A 16129-nucleotide genomic window follows, 5' to 3' on the forward strand; every position below is an offset into this window, starting at 1 on the left:
CCAACTGAACCCACATATGTGACAGAATCAGAAGCACTTCCTATCCAATGACTCAATCTACCCAAACCTCTCCTCGTTCTTCGAGACCAAACCAATGAAACCCAACAAGGATAACAAAACCTAATAGAGACATGGACAACAACATTTTCCAATACAAGATACAATCACTTACAACATGAGTGCACAAACGTACATAATAACAATCATAGCCAAAGTCAATCCATATGAAACTGAATCACAACATCGAGTATGTTGTGGATAACCTTGACAACTACAACTGTTGGGACAAAATGCACCAGGACCAGCACTTTCAAAAAACCGTACTTGAAGATATATCCAATAACCAAAGTTGAATAGCAGAAGCAGAAATCCTACACTACTAAATATACTAGGTCGAATGAGAGATAAGGAAACACAAGTTGTAAGAATCCTACCCAGAGTGTGGAACGTCTCCCCATATCCAAATCAACACAAAAATAACCAAAGAGTATAACCCCAATAATAACCAAAGTCCAGCAGAAACTATAACAAATCTTGCCAAGTGTTCATCACAATACAAGCCTTGTTGAATTTTCAAACTACTCAACACTATCACTACAATAGGCCAACCCAACAAAAACGACAACAATATAAAAACACTTGACAAGAAATAAAAATGTTTCTTGTAACTTTTGTTCCAACTAGAGAACCTCGTTGAACCATAAGTTTCTCAACCAAGTTACAACTCACTTATTTGCTTCTTCTTCCATAACCAACAGTTGACATAGTCTCAATTCTAGTCATTGGACACACAAAATGAAAGTATTCACAATTTCTTTTCATATCCAAAACAAATCTTTAATATCTGTTCCAGAAAGTTCTTCTTCGAATCCAATTATAGTCTGGAAGAGTGAATATGGGTCCCATAGCAGCTACTGCTGGATCTCTATCGTATATATATCGATTGGCAACTCTCTTCAAGGTAGAAATATCCACAGCATCTATTCTCGCAAACATTTCCAACAATGGAATACGACGACCTAATAAAAGTTGTCTATCCAAAACAGAAAATGAAACAATATCTATTATCACTTACCATATACTAAGAGTTGACGTCCCACTTCTTCCGCTTCCGCAGTTGTATTATCCAGTTGTCCCAACAAATTGGTCTTCAACTGTACTTTGGCTCTCTGTAAATCTGCTTCCTCAATCTTAAAACAAGCTCTAACCAACTCATGAAGTACTGCATATCCAACATCATCCAATTCAACAGGTTCTGCAACTGCATAGACACCAAACAGACCAGTGTCTGTATAAGTAGTATTATAAGACATCACACTCTGACAAGAAGTATCTGCTACTGCGGCACCAAGACGAATTCCAGTATTCATACCAAGTCCAGAACTTCGGTCCCAAGAACCAAGAAGTGACTGAAGGACCATCAAAGCTACTGTATCAGGATGTGTCCAACCACAAGTCTCAAAGGCTATAGTAAAATGTGCCATAGGAAGATCATCATTACGAATACGAACATCAGAGCCTGTGAAGTAAGCTGGAGAAGCAGATACTAATGTATTCACACCAGAAAATGTGGGATCCATTTCCATTCCTCCAAAGTGTTTCTTAGCAAGCTCAACGATTGGTTGATGTTCAACATCTCCAACAACAGAAAGAACCATTCGATGAGGTTTGTAATGGAGCTTGACATATTCCATCAAATCCTCACGAGTCAAAGCACGAATATTCTCTTCAGGTCCAAGAATAGTTCGACCAAGCGGAGTATCTTGATAGGCCGAAGCATGAAGATAGTCAAACAAGACCTCTTCTGCTTGTTGGTTCACTTCTTCCATTTCTCTTAGAATAACGTCACGTTCTCTCTCTACTGCAGCGGCATCAAATCGGGAGTTTTTCAATATATCTGATAAAAGCTCTAAGACTTGAGGAACATCCTCCTTCAACGAACGAGCATAATAAGCTGTCTGCTCTCTGGAAGTATACGCATTCAAGTGCGCACCAATATCCTCCACTTCAACCTGGTCAAACATGTTTCAGTATCTATCTATATATATATAGAGAGAGAGAGAGAAAGGGTATAAACAACTCACTTCCAACTGATGTTGAGTACGTTGAGTGGTACCTTTAAATATGAGGTGCTCCAAAAAATGTGCAGCGCCATTCACGCGTTCAGGTTCAAATCGGGTGCCCGCATCAATCCAAACTCCTAGAGTTGCAGTACCAGTAGGTGCATACTCCGTTGCCACACGAAGCCCATTATCTAACTGGGACACTCGAGTCGGTACCTGCTTCTGCAACTCTGGTTCGAACTGATAGTTGGGAGGTAATGCTGTAGCATATTTTCCAAAGAAACCTTTCAATCTTTGTAAAGGAGATCTAGAAACAAAAGTGGGTGCAACTGGAGGAGGAATGGTACTAGTCGACTCGGCCTATAAAAGTGAGTATATCCATTCAATCACGTCGAACAACTTACTACTTGCGAGGAAAAACTTTTAGCTGATGAACTACGAACGTTCAAGAATAAGGAGTTGAGGCGCCTTGAATAACCAAAGGCGCTCCCACAAAGTTTGACACTACTTGTCATGGCACAACTTGTTAATTGAAATCTTCAGTTCAATAAATGGCCTTAATCTCTTATGCATTTGTGGGTTCAAGTTGGTTTGTGTCTTTTCAATAGTATAATCTAATTTCTATTTGTTAGCTATAACCTGTAGATTCTTCTCATTTCCATTTGCATGTCACATCTCTGCCGTCTTATTCGGAAACTTCAACGAGAGAAATGTAAGATAATTGAGCATTTGGGTTGGCAAAGCTGAGCTTCAATGTTGCGCTGGTTGTGTCGGTGGTTGTTGTTTCTTTTGGTTTGTTTCTATTTATCTCCCTTTTCTCATTCTCTTCAAAAAGAGGAAGCCTTTGTTCCCATAGGCCCTCGTAACAAAGAGGAGCACCCAACACAAACTCCCAAGTTAGTGGAACAACACGGTCGCAAACATTGGAAGCCTCTTAACTGTACTCCAAACAAGGAAAAAGCAAATTTATTGGTACAGAAAGCAGCAGATTCTCTGGAAACTCTTCTTTCAAGCCCATTTTTCAAGCACGTAGATGTGGAAAGTTGTCAAGAATTTAGAGTTGTGGAAACGAAGGTTCGTCAAGATAGCAAGGAGTCCACCTTTTCACATTCTGTTAGGTCAATGAAGAAGGTTTGAATGTAAACAATGGACAAGAATATATCAAGAAAAGCTTTAAACTACTGGAAGACTTTCTAGACTCAAGTGGAGCAAAGAAGCACTTGGACAAGATAATATTTCTTCGTGTTTGTTTTCCGACAGGTTCAGATGGAGGACAGTTGAAAGTTAGTATAGGTGTGCCAGTGTCACAAAAAGTAGAAAAACTGTTTCAAGAGAAAAACAAAAATCCAAACGTAAGTGTCTAAGGATTGGTTTTCATATTGGTATTTAAACTTGAAACTGTAGATATCCCTTGTCACATATCCTGCAAAAACTCGCGTTGGTTTGGAAATTCATCATGATTTCCCTCTCTTAGGTCACGTATCTAGAACTCGGAAAATTATGGACACCCGCATAGTGTTTATGGGTGCCAAGGCCTTGGAAGTATGTGACTGCACTTTTCTCTTATATTTAGTTCTGAATTTTTCTCTAGAATGTCTTGAATGAGGCTGGACTACAGCCTGAAACGTCTAGTTTCTACTTTGTTAGCCACTCGAACCTGGAAAAGGTCGGTTTAATGGAAAATGAACTTTGGATCGATTTGGAATAACAGTTATTCTCCATCCCTCATATTCAATAAAGTTTTCGTTGTCCAGAAAGACCATTGTCACTGTGTTCAAATTTTGGTATCCTAGGCTCTGGCTAATCAAATAAAATGAGACACATACGACACATATGATATGCCTAAAAGCATCAAATCAACTAGCATCATTAAATATCAGCCCTTTTTCACTATTTTCTCATTTCGTAAGAGTTGCTAACTATACCCAAAATTTATCTCTAAAAATAAATCTTCGAGAATTCGTCAATCAATGAATCGGTGTTTGCAAATGTTCTGAAAAACTAAAAAAACAGATCATAATTAAAAATTAGTCTAGAAAAGTAATTTATGTGTTCCTTTTATTTGCACCAATCTTTTAAAGAAGATAAAAGATGTTAAAAATGCTGTATATATACAATTAGCTGCTATTTCAAAAAATTAGTTGAATCTTTAAACATAAACAGCGTTTTAAAGATTTCAATAAACGCTATAGAACAGTCTTGGCTAAATAATCTATTGCTGTTTTAAGTTGCTTTCTGACCAATTTTGTTTAAATATAACTTTTAAAAATTAATTGGTTAAATGGTAAAATTTTGTAGAAAAGGTTTTTGAACGAAAAATGATTTATTTTAATTTGCTTTTGTTTTTATCTTTTCCAATTCTAATAAAGTGCCTGTTATGTTCTTGTTTGCTGAGGACATATTTCCTGTGAAGCTGCTTCCGACTGAAAAATTTTTTTAATATGTGAGCTAAGGCTTTGAATAAGGGTTTTCTTCGCATACTAAAGGTCTAAATTCACAAAACAAGGCCTTTTTAAGCTTAAAATTTTTGGAAATAAACTAAATGTTTAGAAAGTTCATATCCTTAAAAAGTGAAACTTTTATGGTTTTAAAAGGAAATAAAAGGTCGTTATCAAAAGAATCGAGAAGCTACATGTTGCAGCGCTTTTTAAATGTTTTTTATTCGTGTAATAATTAACAATGTTAATAGAAATGAGAATGCAACCATATCAAACTTTTTCAAAATTTACAGCATTTAAAATAAAAGTTCTATTATTTGGAGATGATAATTTCCTTTTTGTGTTCGTCAAAAATAAATTCATTTTCTTCGAAATATTGAATACATTCGCTTATATTCTCAAACCCAAAATTCTTGCTTAGAAACTCAATTTCAATGTTATCCACTTTAAATGCTTTCCTCAAATGATTCAACGCACTTTGCCGCACCCTATTCTTCATCTTATCCATCAAGTAAAATCCAAGGTGGGGACAATGTGCATAGAGGAAAAAAAATCGATTCCAATTGTCAATTGATACAGATTTCCAAACTTGTGTGGCGTGAGAAACCTCCCATAAACTTTTTTCCTTTCGGCCCAAGTCACAAAGAATCGAGGTCAAAAGGTCCTTGGAGTTCACATATGTAGCGTATAGAATTCGATAAGCAACAAATTCAATCCTGTGCTCGGATTCTACCTATAGTAATGGCGTGTATTTTAGTTATATTCATAATACCACAAGACAAACCACTACCTTTGGATAAAGTTGGGACAAACAGGTCAAGCACTGAATAAATTCGTCCATGTCATTATTTTCCAAAGCCAATCGGCCATGAGTTTCATAGACTTGTACAGCTAATGCGTCTTCAATTCCTTGTACAGTCATGTCTTGCCGTATACTTTTCAACTGCTCACATGTATAATTATATGACCATTTTCTCTTTCTAAGAATGGAGAGTTTCAACATATTCTCTGTTTAAACATTTCACAAGACATACTTGTATTTGTTTTTCACACGACCTAGTGCCTTTTTCAGCACAGAATAGGGTCTTACATCTTTTGGATCAGGAACCGAGGTTAGTCGTAAATATGGCTTCTCCAGTTCAACACATGTTCCTATAATTCTCACAGAGGCATCAGCTTTCATAATTACAGGCTCCACTGTATTCAATTGGGAACCATCTTCGCTACTTCCTTTAAGTTTCTTCTTTCTTTTCTTTACACGCAAAGGAAGTCTCTGATTCATATTCAAGTCAACTATGTAACAGTTTCAATGAAAGTCTTGCCTTGTATACTCTCTACTTACTAGATTCATTCCCGTTGACATCTTGACGTAAACCTTGTTTGCCATCCATATTTATCTCGGATACACTCTGTACAATACTATTTGAGTCAGATAATGTTGCCACACTGTTAGACTGGACACTAGTTTCCATAATATCTTGTCTATTTTGGTCAGAAGATAAAGTTGAGCTAGCATCTTTCGCTAAGCTTGTCGTTTCCCACTTGGGTTCTTTGAAAGGTGTATCCAGTTTTTGAGAGTTGACAAGTTGTTTTTCGGAACTCAACTGTTTCCACTTGATTGATACCTTTTTACTTGAAGTTATTTGTTTGGACTGCAAAGTTTGTTGAGAAAGATTTGGCCTGTTATTCTCCAAGTTTGTTGATTCATTTGCCCATCTTGAAGTTTTCGTGACAGGGTCCCAATAATATTTTCTTCCATCTGGCGTAAAAAACTCTACTTCGTTTGTTTGCTTCCAATTTTCTGTTTTTTTGGGTAAAACATTTTTGGTTGGGTGAGCACTGACTGCGTTTGTTACCACCTTTTGCATAGGAGTTGCGGGTTGTGTTTGCAAATAGGTAGGTTGCACAGGTGTTGTTGCTTCCCATACTGATTGTCCAGTCAATACGTTACACAAGTAAAAGTGTTTGGTATTTTCATCATAATATCTTTCCCATAACCACCTAGAACAACCCAATTTTTCGTTGTAAATGTATTGTCTTCCTGAAGCGTCTACAGATAACTTCCATTCTTGGCGGTGGGTCATCACAACTCCTACTTGCGACAATTGCCACTCGACGAAATCATTATCTTTTTATAGGATGTTGGATGAGCAACAAGTATCCGTGTTGATTACTCATAGTGATCATCGTTGGACGCAGTTGTGGGTTCCAGGAGAAGAGAAACCGCGAAGATTGTTTTCCATTCAGTCGGTGGCTCCTGGTTGTCTATCTTTGTGTCGCTTGCATACGGGTTATCACTTTACTTGTAAAAAGGATTCCGTTCAGTCTACTCAAACAGCAACCGTTGAAGCTAGTCCTGGTTCTTTTGAGTTTTTCTCATTGCAAAAGGAAAGTTCAGAATTTAAGTGCTCTGCACCTGAAGGGTAATCCTCGTATTTTCTTTTTATCATTTTATATTGATGTTTGTGGTTGTCTTTATGGATTTGTAGGCTTGTCGTATTCAAATACAGTTTTACTGGTCGATATTTATTGGGAGGTGATGTATTTGGCAGACTGTATATTTGGGAAGTTTCTAGTGGAGTATTATTAGGTATATGGGTTGCCCACTGGAGAGCCCTATCGGATATTTGCTTTGCAGATGATGGCATTGTATTTGTGACAGCTAGTGAAGATGGTACCTTGAAAAGTTGGTCATTATTACAGTTGACCCAATTATCTTTATATTCTATTCATGAAAATAGAAAACCTATTCCACTGGCAACCTTTAGAGGTCATACTATGCCAGTGACCAACGTTTGTTGTGGTAAATATGCTTTGAGAGATTGGATATTTAGTTGTAGTTTAGATTGTACTGTAAGAGTATGGAAACTTTCTTCAGGTGAATGGTTACATACTTATTCACTTGTGTATCCACTTACCTGTTTGACTATGCATCATCATGAAGCCGTCTTATTTGTGGGTACTCGTGATGGAAAGATATATCAAGTATCGATTTACTTGCCTCTCAAAAGTAATCCTAGTAGCTCTTGTGCTGTACAATTATTAAAAAAGGAACATTCAACTCAAGTTACTTGCTTGCGTTGGATACCACAACATGGAGAAAGGAAAGGATTATTGTTAAGTGCTAGTGAAGACCAAAGTATTCATGTATATGATTATACAAGACATGAGATGATACAAATGGTATGTATATATATATATATCTCTCTCTCTCTGTATATATATATATATATATTTATATATATAAAAAGAGAGAGAGAGAAAGAGTTTGTGTGTTTATGATAGTTATATATCAATCTGTTATGAATAGTACAACAAAATGTTGGGAAAAGTGAGCAATATGGAAATAGTTGAACAGGCTTCATCACATTTTACAACGACGATGATGATGAATATAGATCGATGGAATATTCGATTGAAGCGTATTCCTATTTCTTCAGAGTCAACGAGTGAGCTCAAGTCTATATGGGCTTGTTATGAACCAAAGAAGTATGTGAAGAGTCATGAAGAAGTAGAAGAAGACAAGCCCTATTGGATGATGAAGAGTGACCAAAGGATAGAGATACAACAATTATTCAAATATTATGATCATTGTATACATGAACGTACGATAAATGATGGTACATGGAAAAAGGATCATTGGAAAATAGAATAAACACAATCACATATCTTTGGAAATGCAGATTTCATGTAATGCCATTGTAAATGGTAAGGATGATCGACATCATTTTGTTATGAATGGTTTTTGATTCTCACATGTGTGGCATATCCCATACAAATGTTGCTTCTACAACAACCCATGAATATATACCATCTCAACCATTGATGATATGGTCTCCATTCTACTACTACTACTACTACTACTATCCACTGGGAGAGTATTCCATGTTGCCCAATTGTGGTACTCTATTTGAAATTCAGTCGTCGAATAACGAAAACTCTATACCAACTCAAAAAACAATATGGTTGAGTGATTGGGATAGAATGAAATACTATTCTCATAGAAGTGATAGAATACCTAAGAGTTTCTTTGTTCCTATGCCTACTTGGGGTTATATGGGTCTATCAAGAATGTACTTGAACCCCAATTTTCAGTCTATAACAACAAACTTCTCATCCATCCATCATATATATGAACCCTTTCATCCATCTCTATCCACATCATCATCTTCTTCTTCTACTTTGGAAGATACAAATGAGAACAGAAACAACTTAGAAAATGGAAAACGGAGTTAAAATCCTGGATGAATACCAGCAATGATAATAATACTCAAACACTCTTAGACTTGGCTGCTCGTCAATTGTTGAAAAGATTGGGACAACTTTGTGCTACTCGGTTGGATTCAAGGCGTCCTTATTGTTTGGGTATAAGAGAAACCATGAGAGCAATCAAGAAATCAATCATTCAAGTAGTATTGATTGCCAATTATGTAGAGAATACGGATAAAATGGAAAAGTTGGAAAGCAAAATAGTGGAAATGATTCTCATCTGTAAACAACGCAATATTCCTTATTATTTTGTATTGGATGTCTATGAAATGGCCCAATGGTTAGGTAAGTCCATCCATAAGAAGAAAAAACCTTGAAAGAATATCACATCCAAATAGGATTTCATTCAAAACTTAGAAAGATATCAGTGATGGGTCTCGTTGTATCCCATTACAAACATCATCAGCATTCTCAAGATGAAGTAGAATTATGGAACGATGCTTATCAACAACTAAGAAATTTGGTTGTCCAGGAAACTAACCCTTCTATCCCATCAAAGGAAGAGAATGAGACATCGATGCGATGCTCTTCTGATATAAGCAATCATATGGAAATAGAACAAAGTTCATTATCAGCTCAAGCTTTGCCTTTTGTTCCTCCTTCCATCGCATCCAATGTACAATATTCCTCTCCTTCCAATTGTATATTCTATTTTGGAGATATCCCGGTATCCATTTCTATATAAAGAATAGCTCCTTGTCCATCTGTATATCCAATTGATTTATTATGGTATATATATATATATATAGAGAGTATCTTATTATTCATGACTATCTCAAGGTTTGGTTTCTTGTGTCAACGAATGATCAGATGAAAAACCACTCGAAGATGGATGGGATAAAGGCGACTTTGACTCTTGTAAAGTTGGTGTACTTGGCTCACTTTCAAATCGATTGGATATCAAATCTCTCATCATACTTATTTGAGATGCAATGTGACTCAACTGCTGTTCTTCTTCTAGTACCATTGCTTTGCGAGAACGAATAAAACGTGAAAAAGGTGCCATTGCATTCTCTATCGTAACAATATGTTGATCCAACTGATGGCGCAATTCTTTCTCAATCTCTTCTCTCAAAGCATGACGAAACTGATCCATCTTTGAGTGAAAAGTTCGTAAAAATTGTTTTTTCCTATAAGGAAACACTCCTGTACTTGCAATAGCTAATGCACAAGTGAAAATGATACCAGAAATGTCCAAAGTGGATAAAATAGAAAGTGTTCCTAATAACCCTAATGCACCAGCTTGAGCACTAAACATCGTCAATAATGACTTGCGAACATGTAAAACCAAACGTTGTGCTTCTTCTTGCGATGAAAACTTTTCATGCCATAAATCTGTCGAAGCGCGTTTCAACTCAGTCAATGTCATTTGACGTTTAGACTCAGCATCCATATCCCAGTCATCCATTTCCTTCGATATCCAATTCAATGAAAGATCTTGCAACGCACTCACCCAATGACCATTCCAACTTCCAGACTCGGATGATGAATGTGTTGGTTCCAACTCTCTCTGTCGACAATTCAACCGATGATCATATAATCGAGATATTTCTTTCCAATGTCTTCGATTCTTTTCTTGTAACCAACCAACCATTGCTAACACTTCCTGTTCCAACTCTACCGCCGTATTACCCAATACACTTTCCAATTCAGGTGACAAACTCTGATTATTTCGCAATAAAGGAATACTATATCTCAATTGAATGCGCTCATAAAAAAACTGACTAGCTCGTTGTTGCAAACGTAATATAATATTATCTATTCGAACCAATTGGGATTGAGACTCGCGATTAAAGTCTTCTCGATACATCTGTAACGATTCTTGAATATCTGAAATGCACAACAAGTCTTTTTCCAAAATATCTTTTCTACTTTTGATCAAAGTCTGATAAGTCTTTTGCATCGATTGTGCCAAAGCAAGTGGAGTTTCCAACTTGATCTTCCAACGTTCCCGGTCATCCAATGTTTTGGTGATAAAGGCTTCTAAACTAGGAAATCGACTCGCTTCCAATAGGTGATTGGCTTCCAACATAGTATTCGAATCCATATGATTACGACTACTGCTAGTAGTAGTAGTAGTAGTGGGATGTAAACGTTCTTTTGCTAATAATGCGAGTCGAGAACTTACAGGAAATATTTGTGGATCACTTCCAACCCATATTCTTGCATGATCTCTTACATAATGCACCACTGCTTGAACAGAGTCTTTGTTTGGCTGATCACTATCCATTAAAAGGTCAATTTTGTTGAGCACGATGATGACCTTCTTTCCCCAATTACGTATTTCTTCCAAGAATCTTCTTTCACTCTCACTAAAAGGTCTATCTGCAGAAGTTGTAAATAAAATAAGATCTGCTCTAGGAACAAATTCTTTGGTTAGTATTTCATGTGCTTGTTCAATAGCGTTGGTCCCAGGAGTATCTACAATATTCATATACTTCAACCAAGGCACAGGAACTGAATAAATATGATAATCAGCTTCATAATTATCGGCATCTGGTGAAGAAGAGTATGGACCTTTGACAAGGCTAACTTGTGCAGTTGTTGGTGTTGGACCTTGCGGTAAAAAGTGTCCACCCAATAGTGCGTTGACTAGTTGACAGTTTCAACCCAACAGGAACACACAAAGAGAATCATAAAACTTACTCAAACTTGATTTCCCTGAATTGAATTCTCCAACGACAACCAATAAAAATAAACCGTCAAGTCTTCTGATGACTTCTTTTAATAGGTTGATATCTCTTTCGTTTTTGTATGGAAATTTCTCCAAAGTACTCAAGAATCCTTGTAATACAAATCGTTCCCTTCTAACCAAGTCAGCATCCGCTATTTCTGATAGTTTGTTGAGTGTACTGTTTGAAGTTTGACAAAGTGATCGAAGTGTTGTACAAAAGGCGCCATGACTCCGAGTCTTTTCCAGAAGAAGATTGGAGTTGGATGGAACCCATGAAGACGAGTAACAACATAAAGAAACTAAATAAGAACGACTATGCAATAAGTATGAAGTATAGCGACCCACAAGTGACGAGGCAGTTTTTGACAACTTCAACCCAAAGCTCGACAACATACGGATATGGAAATGGCCAAGAAATGTACATATATATATATATATATATATATATGAATCTATTCAAAATACAATAAAAGTATGCATCACTCGAAGAAATCATTCAATAAGTCCTAAATAGTCATCTAATATAGTTCCTACAGCAGTAAATGAACTAGCATCTATTTTGATACCATTGACCCGAAGTCTAATAGCAGAGTCACGTTGAATTCGTTCAGCTTTTTCAACTACACTGATATAACTAGCAGTTTCTTCGTCGTGTGTCATATCTGAAGGAATTTGATGTCGTGATACAAATATAGTTAGTGGTCCTACTTGAGCAAATATACCGTGTCGAGTAACGTTGGTAACTACAGCATCGAGTACTTCTCCTTTAAAGGGCCGAAATACCAAAGCCTTGTATTTTAAAGGATAAACAGCAAAACCAAATCCTTCTCGCAATATTCCTTTGGGTAATGGCTGCAATACTTCCAACACAGATACTACAAACCCAAAACGACCAGAAACGGTTCCTTCTACTTCATCCATCAAAGTCTGTATGAGTGTTTCCTTTAATTTAGAGTGAAAGTGACGAGGATGAACTCGGACATTTTTGGTCAACTCCACTTGAAAAAAACCCATAGAGTAGAAAGTGATGACGCCAAAACTGCAAGTGACGATATCCCACCCAAATGGATATGAAGCGAGAGAGTTGAAATGCTCAACTGCCAATTGTAGAAATCAAGTAGATTTAATAAATATTGTGAATAGAATAAAGTAGGTCATCATTGAATATGGAATCCATACACAAAGGTCGTTCAGAGTTGTCATCGATGTTTCTTAAGAATGAAAACAAGAGTTACTAAAGTGAATGGAGCTGTACAAATATTTTTCTATGACAACTTTTGTGAATTTTTCTAAATGGTAATTTCACTTTAAAGTGAAAAAAACAACTATTCAAGGTCTTTACGAAGAATGACTAATTGGAACTATTTTCACTGGTGATCGTTTACTAGCTCAGGATTGGATTATTCTTGTGATTAGGCTGCATAACCATTATATTTACTTTAGATGTGATGAATATATTTTATAGGACAGATTAGGATTCTGTTTGCCACAAGTTGGTTGAATACGATGTTGGAACCGTTGCATTCGATTCAAAGGTGTTGTCTTATATAGCTGTGTTCGATAACTTGTGTTTTGTATCAAGTTTTTCAAGTAAGCTATGCTTCAAAACATCACGATCTTGTAATGTACAAGTTTACTTGTGAAAATAACGGAAGGAATTGGAACAACTTGGTCAGTAACAAATAACAGAAAATTCAATATTTATAAAAACATTCTCCAACAATAATTGTTGTATGATTCCAAAGTATTTTATAATGAGATAAAGTAGATTATAGTTTCTATGTATGAACAAGTTTTTAAGTTGATAAAAATGAGAAGACTCAAGTGCACTCCGCATAAGATCTCTTTCGGTCTTATGATTCGTTTGGAGATGAGAATTCCTTTGAGGCCCATTTGGAAACAACTCCTCGGTTCACAAGTTACCAAGTATTATCCAGCAGGTGTTACATATTTCAATCCATGGGTAAGTGTTTTCTATAAAATAACCATAGTTTGAAATCCATAATAGTTAGAGACGTGGGTTTTCTTATGGTGGAGGACAACATCCTATGGGACATAGTTGGGTAGCTCCAGAAGCAGTACCAGCAGGTGAAGCTTTGAAAAAGTACGCTAGAGATTTGACAGAAGCTGCAAAACAAGGAAAATTGGATCCTGTTATTGGTAGAGAGGTTGATAGTTATCAAGTTCAATAAAGCAAGGGCTGAAGACTTGTTTAGGAGGAAATTAGAAGAACTCTTCAGGTACTGTCAAGAAGGACCAAGAACAACCCAGTGTTGATTGGTGAGCCAGGTGTTGGGAAAACAGCAGTAGTAGAAGGTTTAGCACAGCGAGTGGTAATTGTGATATAGCTTTCGATAATTTCCTTTACAACTCCAACCTAGGCAGTGGGAGACGTTCCTGAAAGTATCAAGGATAAGAGAGTGTTGGCGCTCGACTTGGGTGCATTGGTCGCTGGAGCCAAGTTTCGCGGTGAATTTGAAGAAAGAATAAAATCTGTTTTGAGAGATATAGAAAATGAAAAGGGAAGAATTATCTTGTTTATCGATGAGCTTCATACTTTGGTGGGTGCAGGTGCTGCAGAAGGTAGCGTGGATGCTTCCAATATGATGAAACCAGCACTAGCTAGAGGAGACTTGCATTGTGTGGGTGCAACAACGTTATCAGAATATCGCAAATATATTGAAAAGGATCCAGCATTGGCTCGTCGGTTTCAGCCAGTGTTTGTTGCAGAACCTACTGTTGAGGATACTATCAATATATTGCGAGGTTTGAAAAGTAGATATGAAGTAAGTGTGTATGAATGAATTTGCGAGGTTTGGAATGATATTTGTTTTTGGTTAGGTTCATCATGGAGTACGTATAACTGACCGTGCTTTGGTCACTGCAGCTTTATATGCCAATCGATATATGACAGAAAGAAAACTTCCAGATTCTGCAATAGATTTGGTAGATGAAGCAGCTAGTCGTTTGAAAATGCAACAAGAAAGCAAACCAGAGCCTATTGATGACTTGGATAGAGCTATTATGACGCTAAAGATAGAAATTGAAGCGTTGAGAAAGGAGTCGGATGTGAATAGCAAGAAACGATTGGAACAAGCAGAGAAGGAAATCGAAGAAAAGGAACGAAAGAGAGATGAACTCATTCGACAGGTAAGGAAAGATGAAGAAGAGCTAGGTCTGTTTTCCTTATATGTTATAGTGGGAACAAGACAAAAGAGCATTGAATGAAGCCAAAGAAGCCAAAGCAAGGTTGGAGGCACTTCGAAGGGAGTTGGATTTGGCACAAAGAGCTGGTAACTGGGAAAGAGCAAGCGAACTGAAATATTCCGTTATTCCCAATGTGGAAAGTAAAATTCCAAAGGAAGGAGATGGACAGCTGTCTACTTTATTAGCAGAGGTATTTGATTTGTCATATACAAGTGAATTTCTATATTTCGTGATGGATGATAGGCTGTGACAGAAAAGGATGTTCTTAATGTTATATCCAAGTCTACCGGTATTCCTATTCAAAATTTGCTAGTTGGAGAAAAGGAAAAGCTGTTGAATATGGAAAATAAACTGAAAAGAAGAGTGGTTGGACAAGATGAAGCAGTACATGCAGTTGCCTCGGCAGTTAGATTGGCTCGTGCCGGTTTCCATTCTCATGAACGACCTATCGGTATGTGGATACTTATGTTTTCAACGCTTTCTGTCGCATATTCATTGTTCAAAAAATAGGTTCGTTTCTGTTTTTGGGACCAACAGGCGTCGGTAAAACAGAACTTTGTAAAGCTTTGGCGGAATTCTTGTTCGATGATCCGAATGCAATGATTCGTCTGGATATGTCAGAATACTCGGAAAGGCATTCTGTAGCTAGAATGATTGGAGCTCCTCCAGGTTATGTTGGATATGAAGAAGGAGGGCAATTAACAGAAGCTGTTCGAAGGCGACCTTATCAATTGATATTATTTGATGAGTTTGAAAAGGCTCACCGTGCTATTAGTAACATATTATTACAAGTGTTAGACGATGGCCGCTTAACGGATGGACAAGGCCGTCGAGTAGATTTTCGAAATACGATTATTGTATTGACTTCCAACTTGGGTGCTCCTATCTTGGCATCCTTACCAGAAGGAGTTGCATCGGTGGACGCCAAAGAAGAAGTTTTACAAGAAGTTCGTGCCTATTTTTCACCAGAGTTCCTTAATCGATTGGACGATATTATTTTATTCAATCGCCTCGATAGACAAGCGATGAGAGGAGTTGTAGATGTACAGTTGCGTAGATTAGAAAAGTTACTTAAAGAGAATGAGCTTTCATTGAATATGGACAAGGACGCCGTGGATTGGTTAGCAGAAAGTGGTTATGATGCAGTATATGGAGCAAGGCCTTTGCGTCGCGTTATTCAACGTCAAATATTGGAACCTTTAGCCAAGATGATGTTGGAAGGTTCCATTCGAATGGGAGAAACTGTTCATATTCATGTGAATGGAGAACAACGCAATGCACTCGTTGTACAACCTAATCACTCGCCATCCTCAACAACCCATAAGTATCCTTCTTCATCTTTGGAACAAGAGAATGAAGTTTAATTCCAAACGTGTTCCTCTAAATGCGTTTGTAACATGTGCCAATGAAAGTATTCAAAATAAATACCCCTCGGCTTTGTTGTATGAGTATTACAGTTGGATGGTTTTAAAGTGGCA

The 16129-nt window shown here is 37.1% G+C and overlaps 8 protein-coding genes across 8 annotated transcripts; 3 read left to right on the top strand and 5 right to left on the bottom strand.

The window, feature by feature from the left end:
* Positions 1-2: 2 nt before the first annotated feature.
* Gasu_55760 (uncharacterized protein) lies at positions 3-807 on the bottom strand. The gene is made up of 3 exons (XM_005703247.1): positions 730-807; positions 435-680; positions 3-388 (listed from the first exon to the last, which is right to left on the bottom strand). Exons 1-3 carry the CDS (start codon positions 747-749, stop codon positions 169-171), a joined length of 486 nt encoding a protein of 161 aa, XP_005703304.1. The 5' UTR covers positions 750-807; the 3' UTR covers positions 3-168.
* A 5-nt stretch (positions 808-812) lies between these two features.
* On the bottom strand, positions 813-2617 carry Gasu_55770 (mitochondrial processing peptidase). Its single transcript, XM_005703248.1, has 4 exons — positions 2468-2617; positions 2085-2423; positions 1076-2012; positions 813-1019 (listed from the first exon to the last, which is right to left on the bottom strand). Exons 1-4 carry the CDS (start codon positions 2576-2578, stop codon positions 838-840), a joined length of 1569 nt encoding a protein of 522 aa, XP_005703305.1. The 5' UTR covers positions 2579-2617; the 3' UTR covers positions 813-837.
* A 10-nt stretch (positions 2618-2627) lies between these two features.
* Positions 2628-3817, top strand: Gasu_55780 (uncharacterized protein). The gene is made up of 4 exons (XM_005703249.1): positions 2628-3137; positions 3182-3415; positions 3468-3605; positions 3655-3817. The coding sequence occupies exons 1-4, from the start codon at positions 2817-2819 to the stop codon at positions 3769-3771; spliced, it is 810 nt and encodes a 269-aa protein (XP_005703306.1). The 5' UTR covers positions 2628-2816; the 3' UTR covers positions 3772-3817.
* Positions 3818-4705: 888 nt separating this feature from the next.
* Gasu_55790 (SAC3/GANP family protein) lies at positions 4706-6607 on the bottom strand. The gene is made up of 4 exons (XM_005703250.1): positions 5844-6607; positions 5536-5794; positions 5292-5481; positions 4706-5234 (listed from the first exon to the last, which is right to left on the bottom strand). The coding sequence occupies exons 1-4, from the start codon at positions 6583-6585 to the stop codon at positions 4815-4817; spliced, it is 1611 nt and encodes a 536-aa protein (XP_005703307.1). The 5' UTR covers positions 6586-6607; the 3' UTR covers positions 4706-4814.
* A 10-nt stretch (positions 6608-6617) lies between these two features.
* Gasu_55800 (uncharacterized protein) lies at positions 6618-8238 on the top strand. The gene is made up of 3 exons (XM_005703251.1): positions 6618-6924; positions 6991-7684; positions 7812-8238. The coding sequence occupies exons 1-3, from the start codon at positions 6641-6643 to the stop codon at positions 8154-8156; spliced, it is 1323 nt and encodes a 440-aa protein (XP_005703308.1). The 5' UTR covers positions 6618-6640; the 3' UTR covers positions 8157-8238.
* Positions 8239-9475: 1237 nt separating this feature from the next.
* Positions 9476-11857, bottom strand: Gasu_55810 (dynamin family protein). Its single transcript, XM_005703252.1, has 2 exons — positions 11417-11857; positions 9476-11362 (listed from the first exon to the last, which is right to left on the bottom strand). The coding sequence occupies exons 1-2, from the start codon at positions 11835-11837 to the stop codon at positions 9546-9548; spliced, it is 2238 nt and encodes a 745-aa protein (XP_005703309.1). The 5' UTR covers positions 11838-11857; the 3' UTR covers positions 9476-9545.
* Positions 11858-11902: 45 nt separating this feature from the next.
* Gasu_55820 (DNA-directed RNA polymerase II subunit G) lies at positions 11903-12547 on the bottom strand. Its single transcript, XM_005703253.1, has one exon. The coding sequence runs from the start codon at positions 12456-12458 to the stop codon at positions 11937-11939; it is 522 nt and encodes a 173-aa protein (XP_005703310.1). The 5' UTR covers positions 12459-12547; the 3' UTR covers positions 11903-11936.
* Positions 12548-13237: 690 nt separating this feature from the next.
* Gasu_55830 (ATP-dependent Clp protease ATP-binding subunit ClpB) lies at positions 13238-16118 on the top strand. Its single transcript, XM_005703254.1, has 8 exons — positions 13238-13407; positions 13457-13612; positions 13661-13777; positions 13826-14230; positions 14286-14594; positions 14644-14841; positions 14895-15102; positions 15162-16118. The coding sequence occupies exons 1-8, from the start codon at positions 13255-13257 to the stop codon at positions 16013-16015; spliced, it is 2400 nt and encodes a 799-aa protein (XP_005703311.1). The 5' UTR covers positions 13238-13254; the 3' UTR covers positions 16016-16118.
* Positions 16119-16129: the final 11 nt, after the last annotated feature.

This window comes from Galdieria sulphuraria, assembly GCF_000341285.1.
Source record: "Galdieria sulphuraria unplaced genomic scaffold scaf_58, whole genome shotgun sequence".
In the NCBI taxonomy this organism is placed as follows: domain Eukaryota; phylum Rhodophyta; class Bangiophyceae; order Galdieriales; family Galdieriaceae; genus Galdieria; species Galdieria sulphuraria.

Coding starts and splice junctions, on each gene's coding strand:
- Gasu_55830 (XM_005703254.1), top strand. CDS start 13,255: ATGAGAAGACTCAAGTGCACTCCGCATAAGATCTCTTTCGGTCTTATG. Junction 13,778..13,825: donor AAGGTTTAGCACAGCGAGTG/GTAATTGTGATA, acceptor ACTCCAACCTAG/GCAGTGGGAGACGTTCCTGA. Junction 14,231..14,285: donor GTTTGAAAAGTAGATATGAA/GTAAGTGTGTAT, acceptor GTTTTTGGTTAG/GTTCATCATGGAGTACGTAT.
- Gasu_55780 (XM_005703249.1), top strand. CDS start 2,817: ATGTTGCGCTGGTTGTGTCGGTGGTTGTTGTTTCTTTTGGTTTGTTTC. Junction 3,138..3,181: donor TTAGAGTTGTGGAAACGAAG/GTTCGTCAAGAT, acceptor ACATTCTGTTAG/GTCAATGAAGAAGGTTTGAA. Junction 3,416..3,467: donor AGAAAAACAAAAATCCAAAC/GTAAGTGTCTAA, acceptor TTGAAACTGTAG/ATATCCCTTGTCACATATCC.
- Gasu_55800 (XM_005703251.1), top strand. CDS start 6,641: ATGTTGGATGAGCAACAAGTATCCGTGTTGATTACTCATAGTGATCAT. Junction 6,925..6,990: donor AAGTGCTCTGCACCTGAAGG/GTAATCCTCGTA, acceptor ATGGATTTGTAG/GCTTGTCGTATTCAAATACA. Junction 7,685..7,811: donor GACATGAGATGATACAAATG/GTATGTATATAT, acceptor TGTTATGAATAG/TACAACAAAATGTTGGGAAA.
- Gasu_55810 (XM_005703252.1), bottom strand. CDS start 11,837: ATGTTGTCGAGCTTTGGGTTGAAGTTGTCAAAAACTGCCTCGTCACTT. Junction 11,363..11,416: donor TTCAGGGAAATCAAGTTTGA/GTAAGTTTTATG, acceptor ACTGTCAACTAG/TCAACGCACTATTGGGTGGA.
- Gasu_55770 (XM_005703248.1), bottom strand. CDS start 2,578: ATGACAAGTAGTGTCAAACTTTGTGGGAGCGCCTTTGGTTATTCAAGG. Junction 2,013..2,084: donor GTACTCAACATCAGTTGGAA/GTGAGTTGTTTA, acceptor ATGTTTGACCAG/GTTGAAGTGGAGGATATTGG. Junction 1,020..1,075: donor ACGTCAACTCTTAGTATATG/GTAAGTGATAAT, acceptor AACTTTTATTAG/GTCGTCGTATTCCATTGTTG.
- Gasu_55820 (XM_005703253.1), bottom strand. CDS start 12,458: ATGGGTTTTTTTCAAGTGGAGTTGACCAAAAATGTCCGAGTTCATCCT.
- Gasu_55790 (XM_005703250.1), bottom strand. CDS start 6,585: ATGACCCACCGCCAAGAATGGAAGTTATCTGTAGACGCTTCAGGAAGA. Junction 5,482..5,535: donor CGTGTGAAAAACAAATACAA/GTATGTCTTGTG, acceptor CTCCATTCTTAG/AAAGAGAAAATGGTCATATA. Junction 5,235..5,291: donor TGTCCCAACTTTATCCAAAG/GTAGTGGTTTGT, acceptor CCATTACTATAG/GTAGAATCCGAGCACAGGAT.
- Gasu_55760 (XM_005703247.1), bottom strand. CDS start 749: ATGGAAGAAGAAGCAAATAA. Junction 681..729: donor ATGGAAGAAGAAGCAAATAA/GTGAGTTGTAAC, acceptor GAGGTTCTCTAG/TTGGAACAAAAGTTACAAGA. Junction 389..434: donor GGAGACGTTCCACACTCTGG/GTAGGATTCTTA, acceptor CATTCGACCTAG/TATATTTAGTAGTGTAGGAT.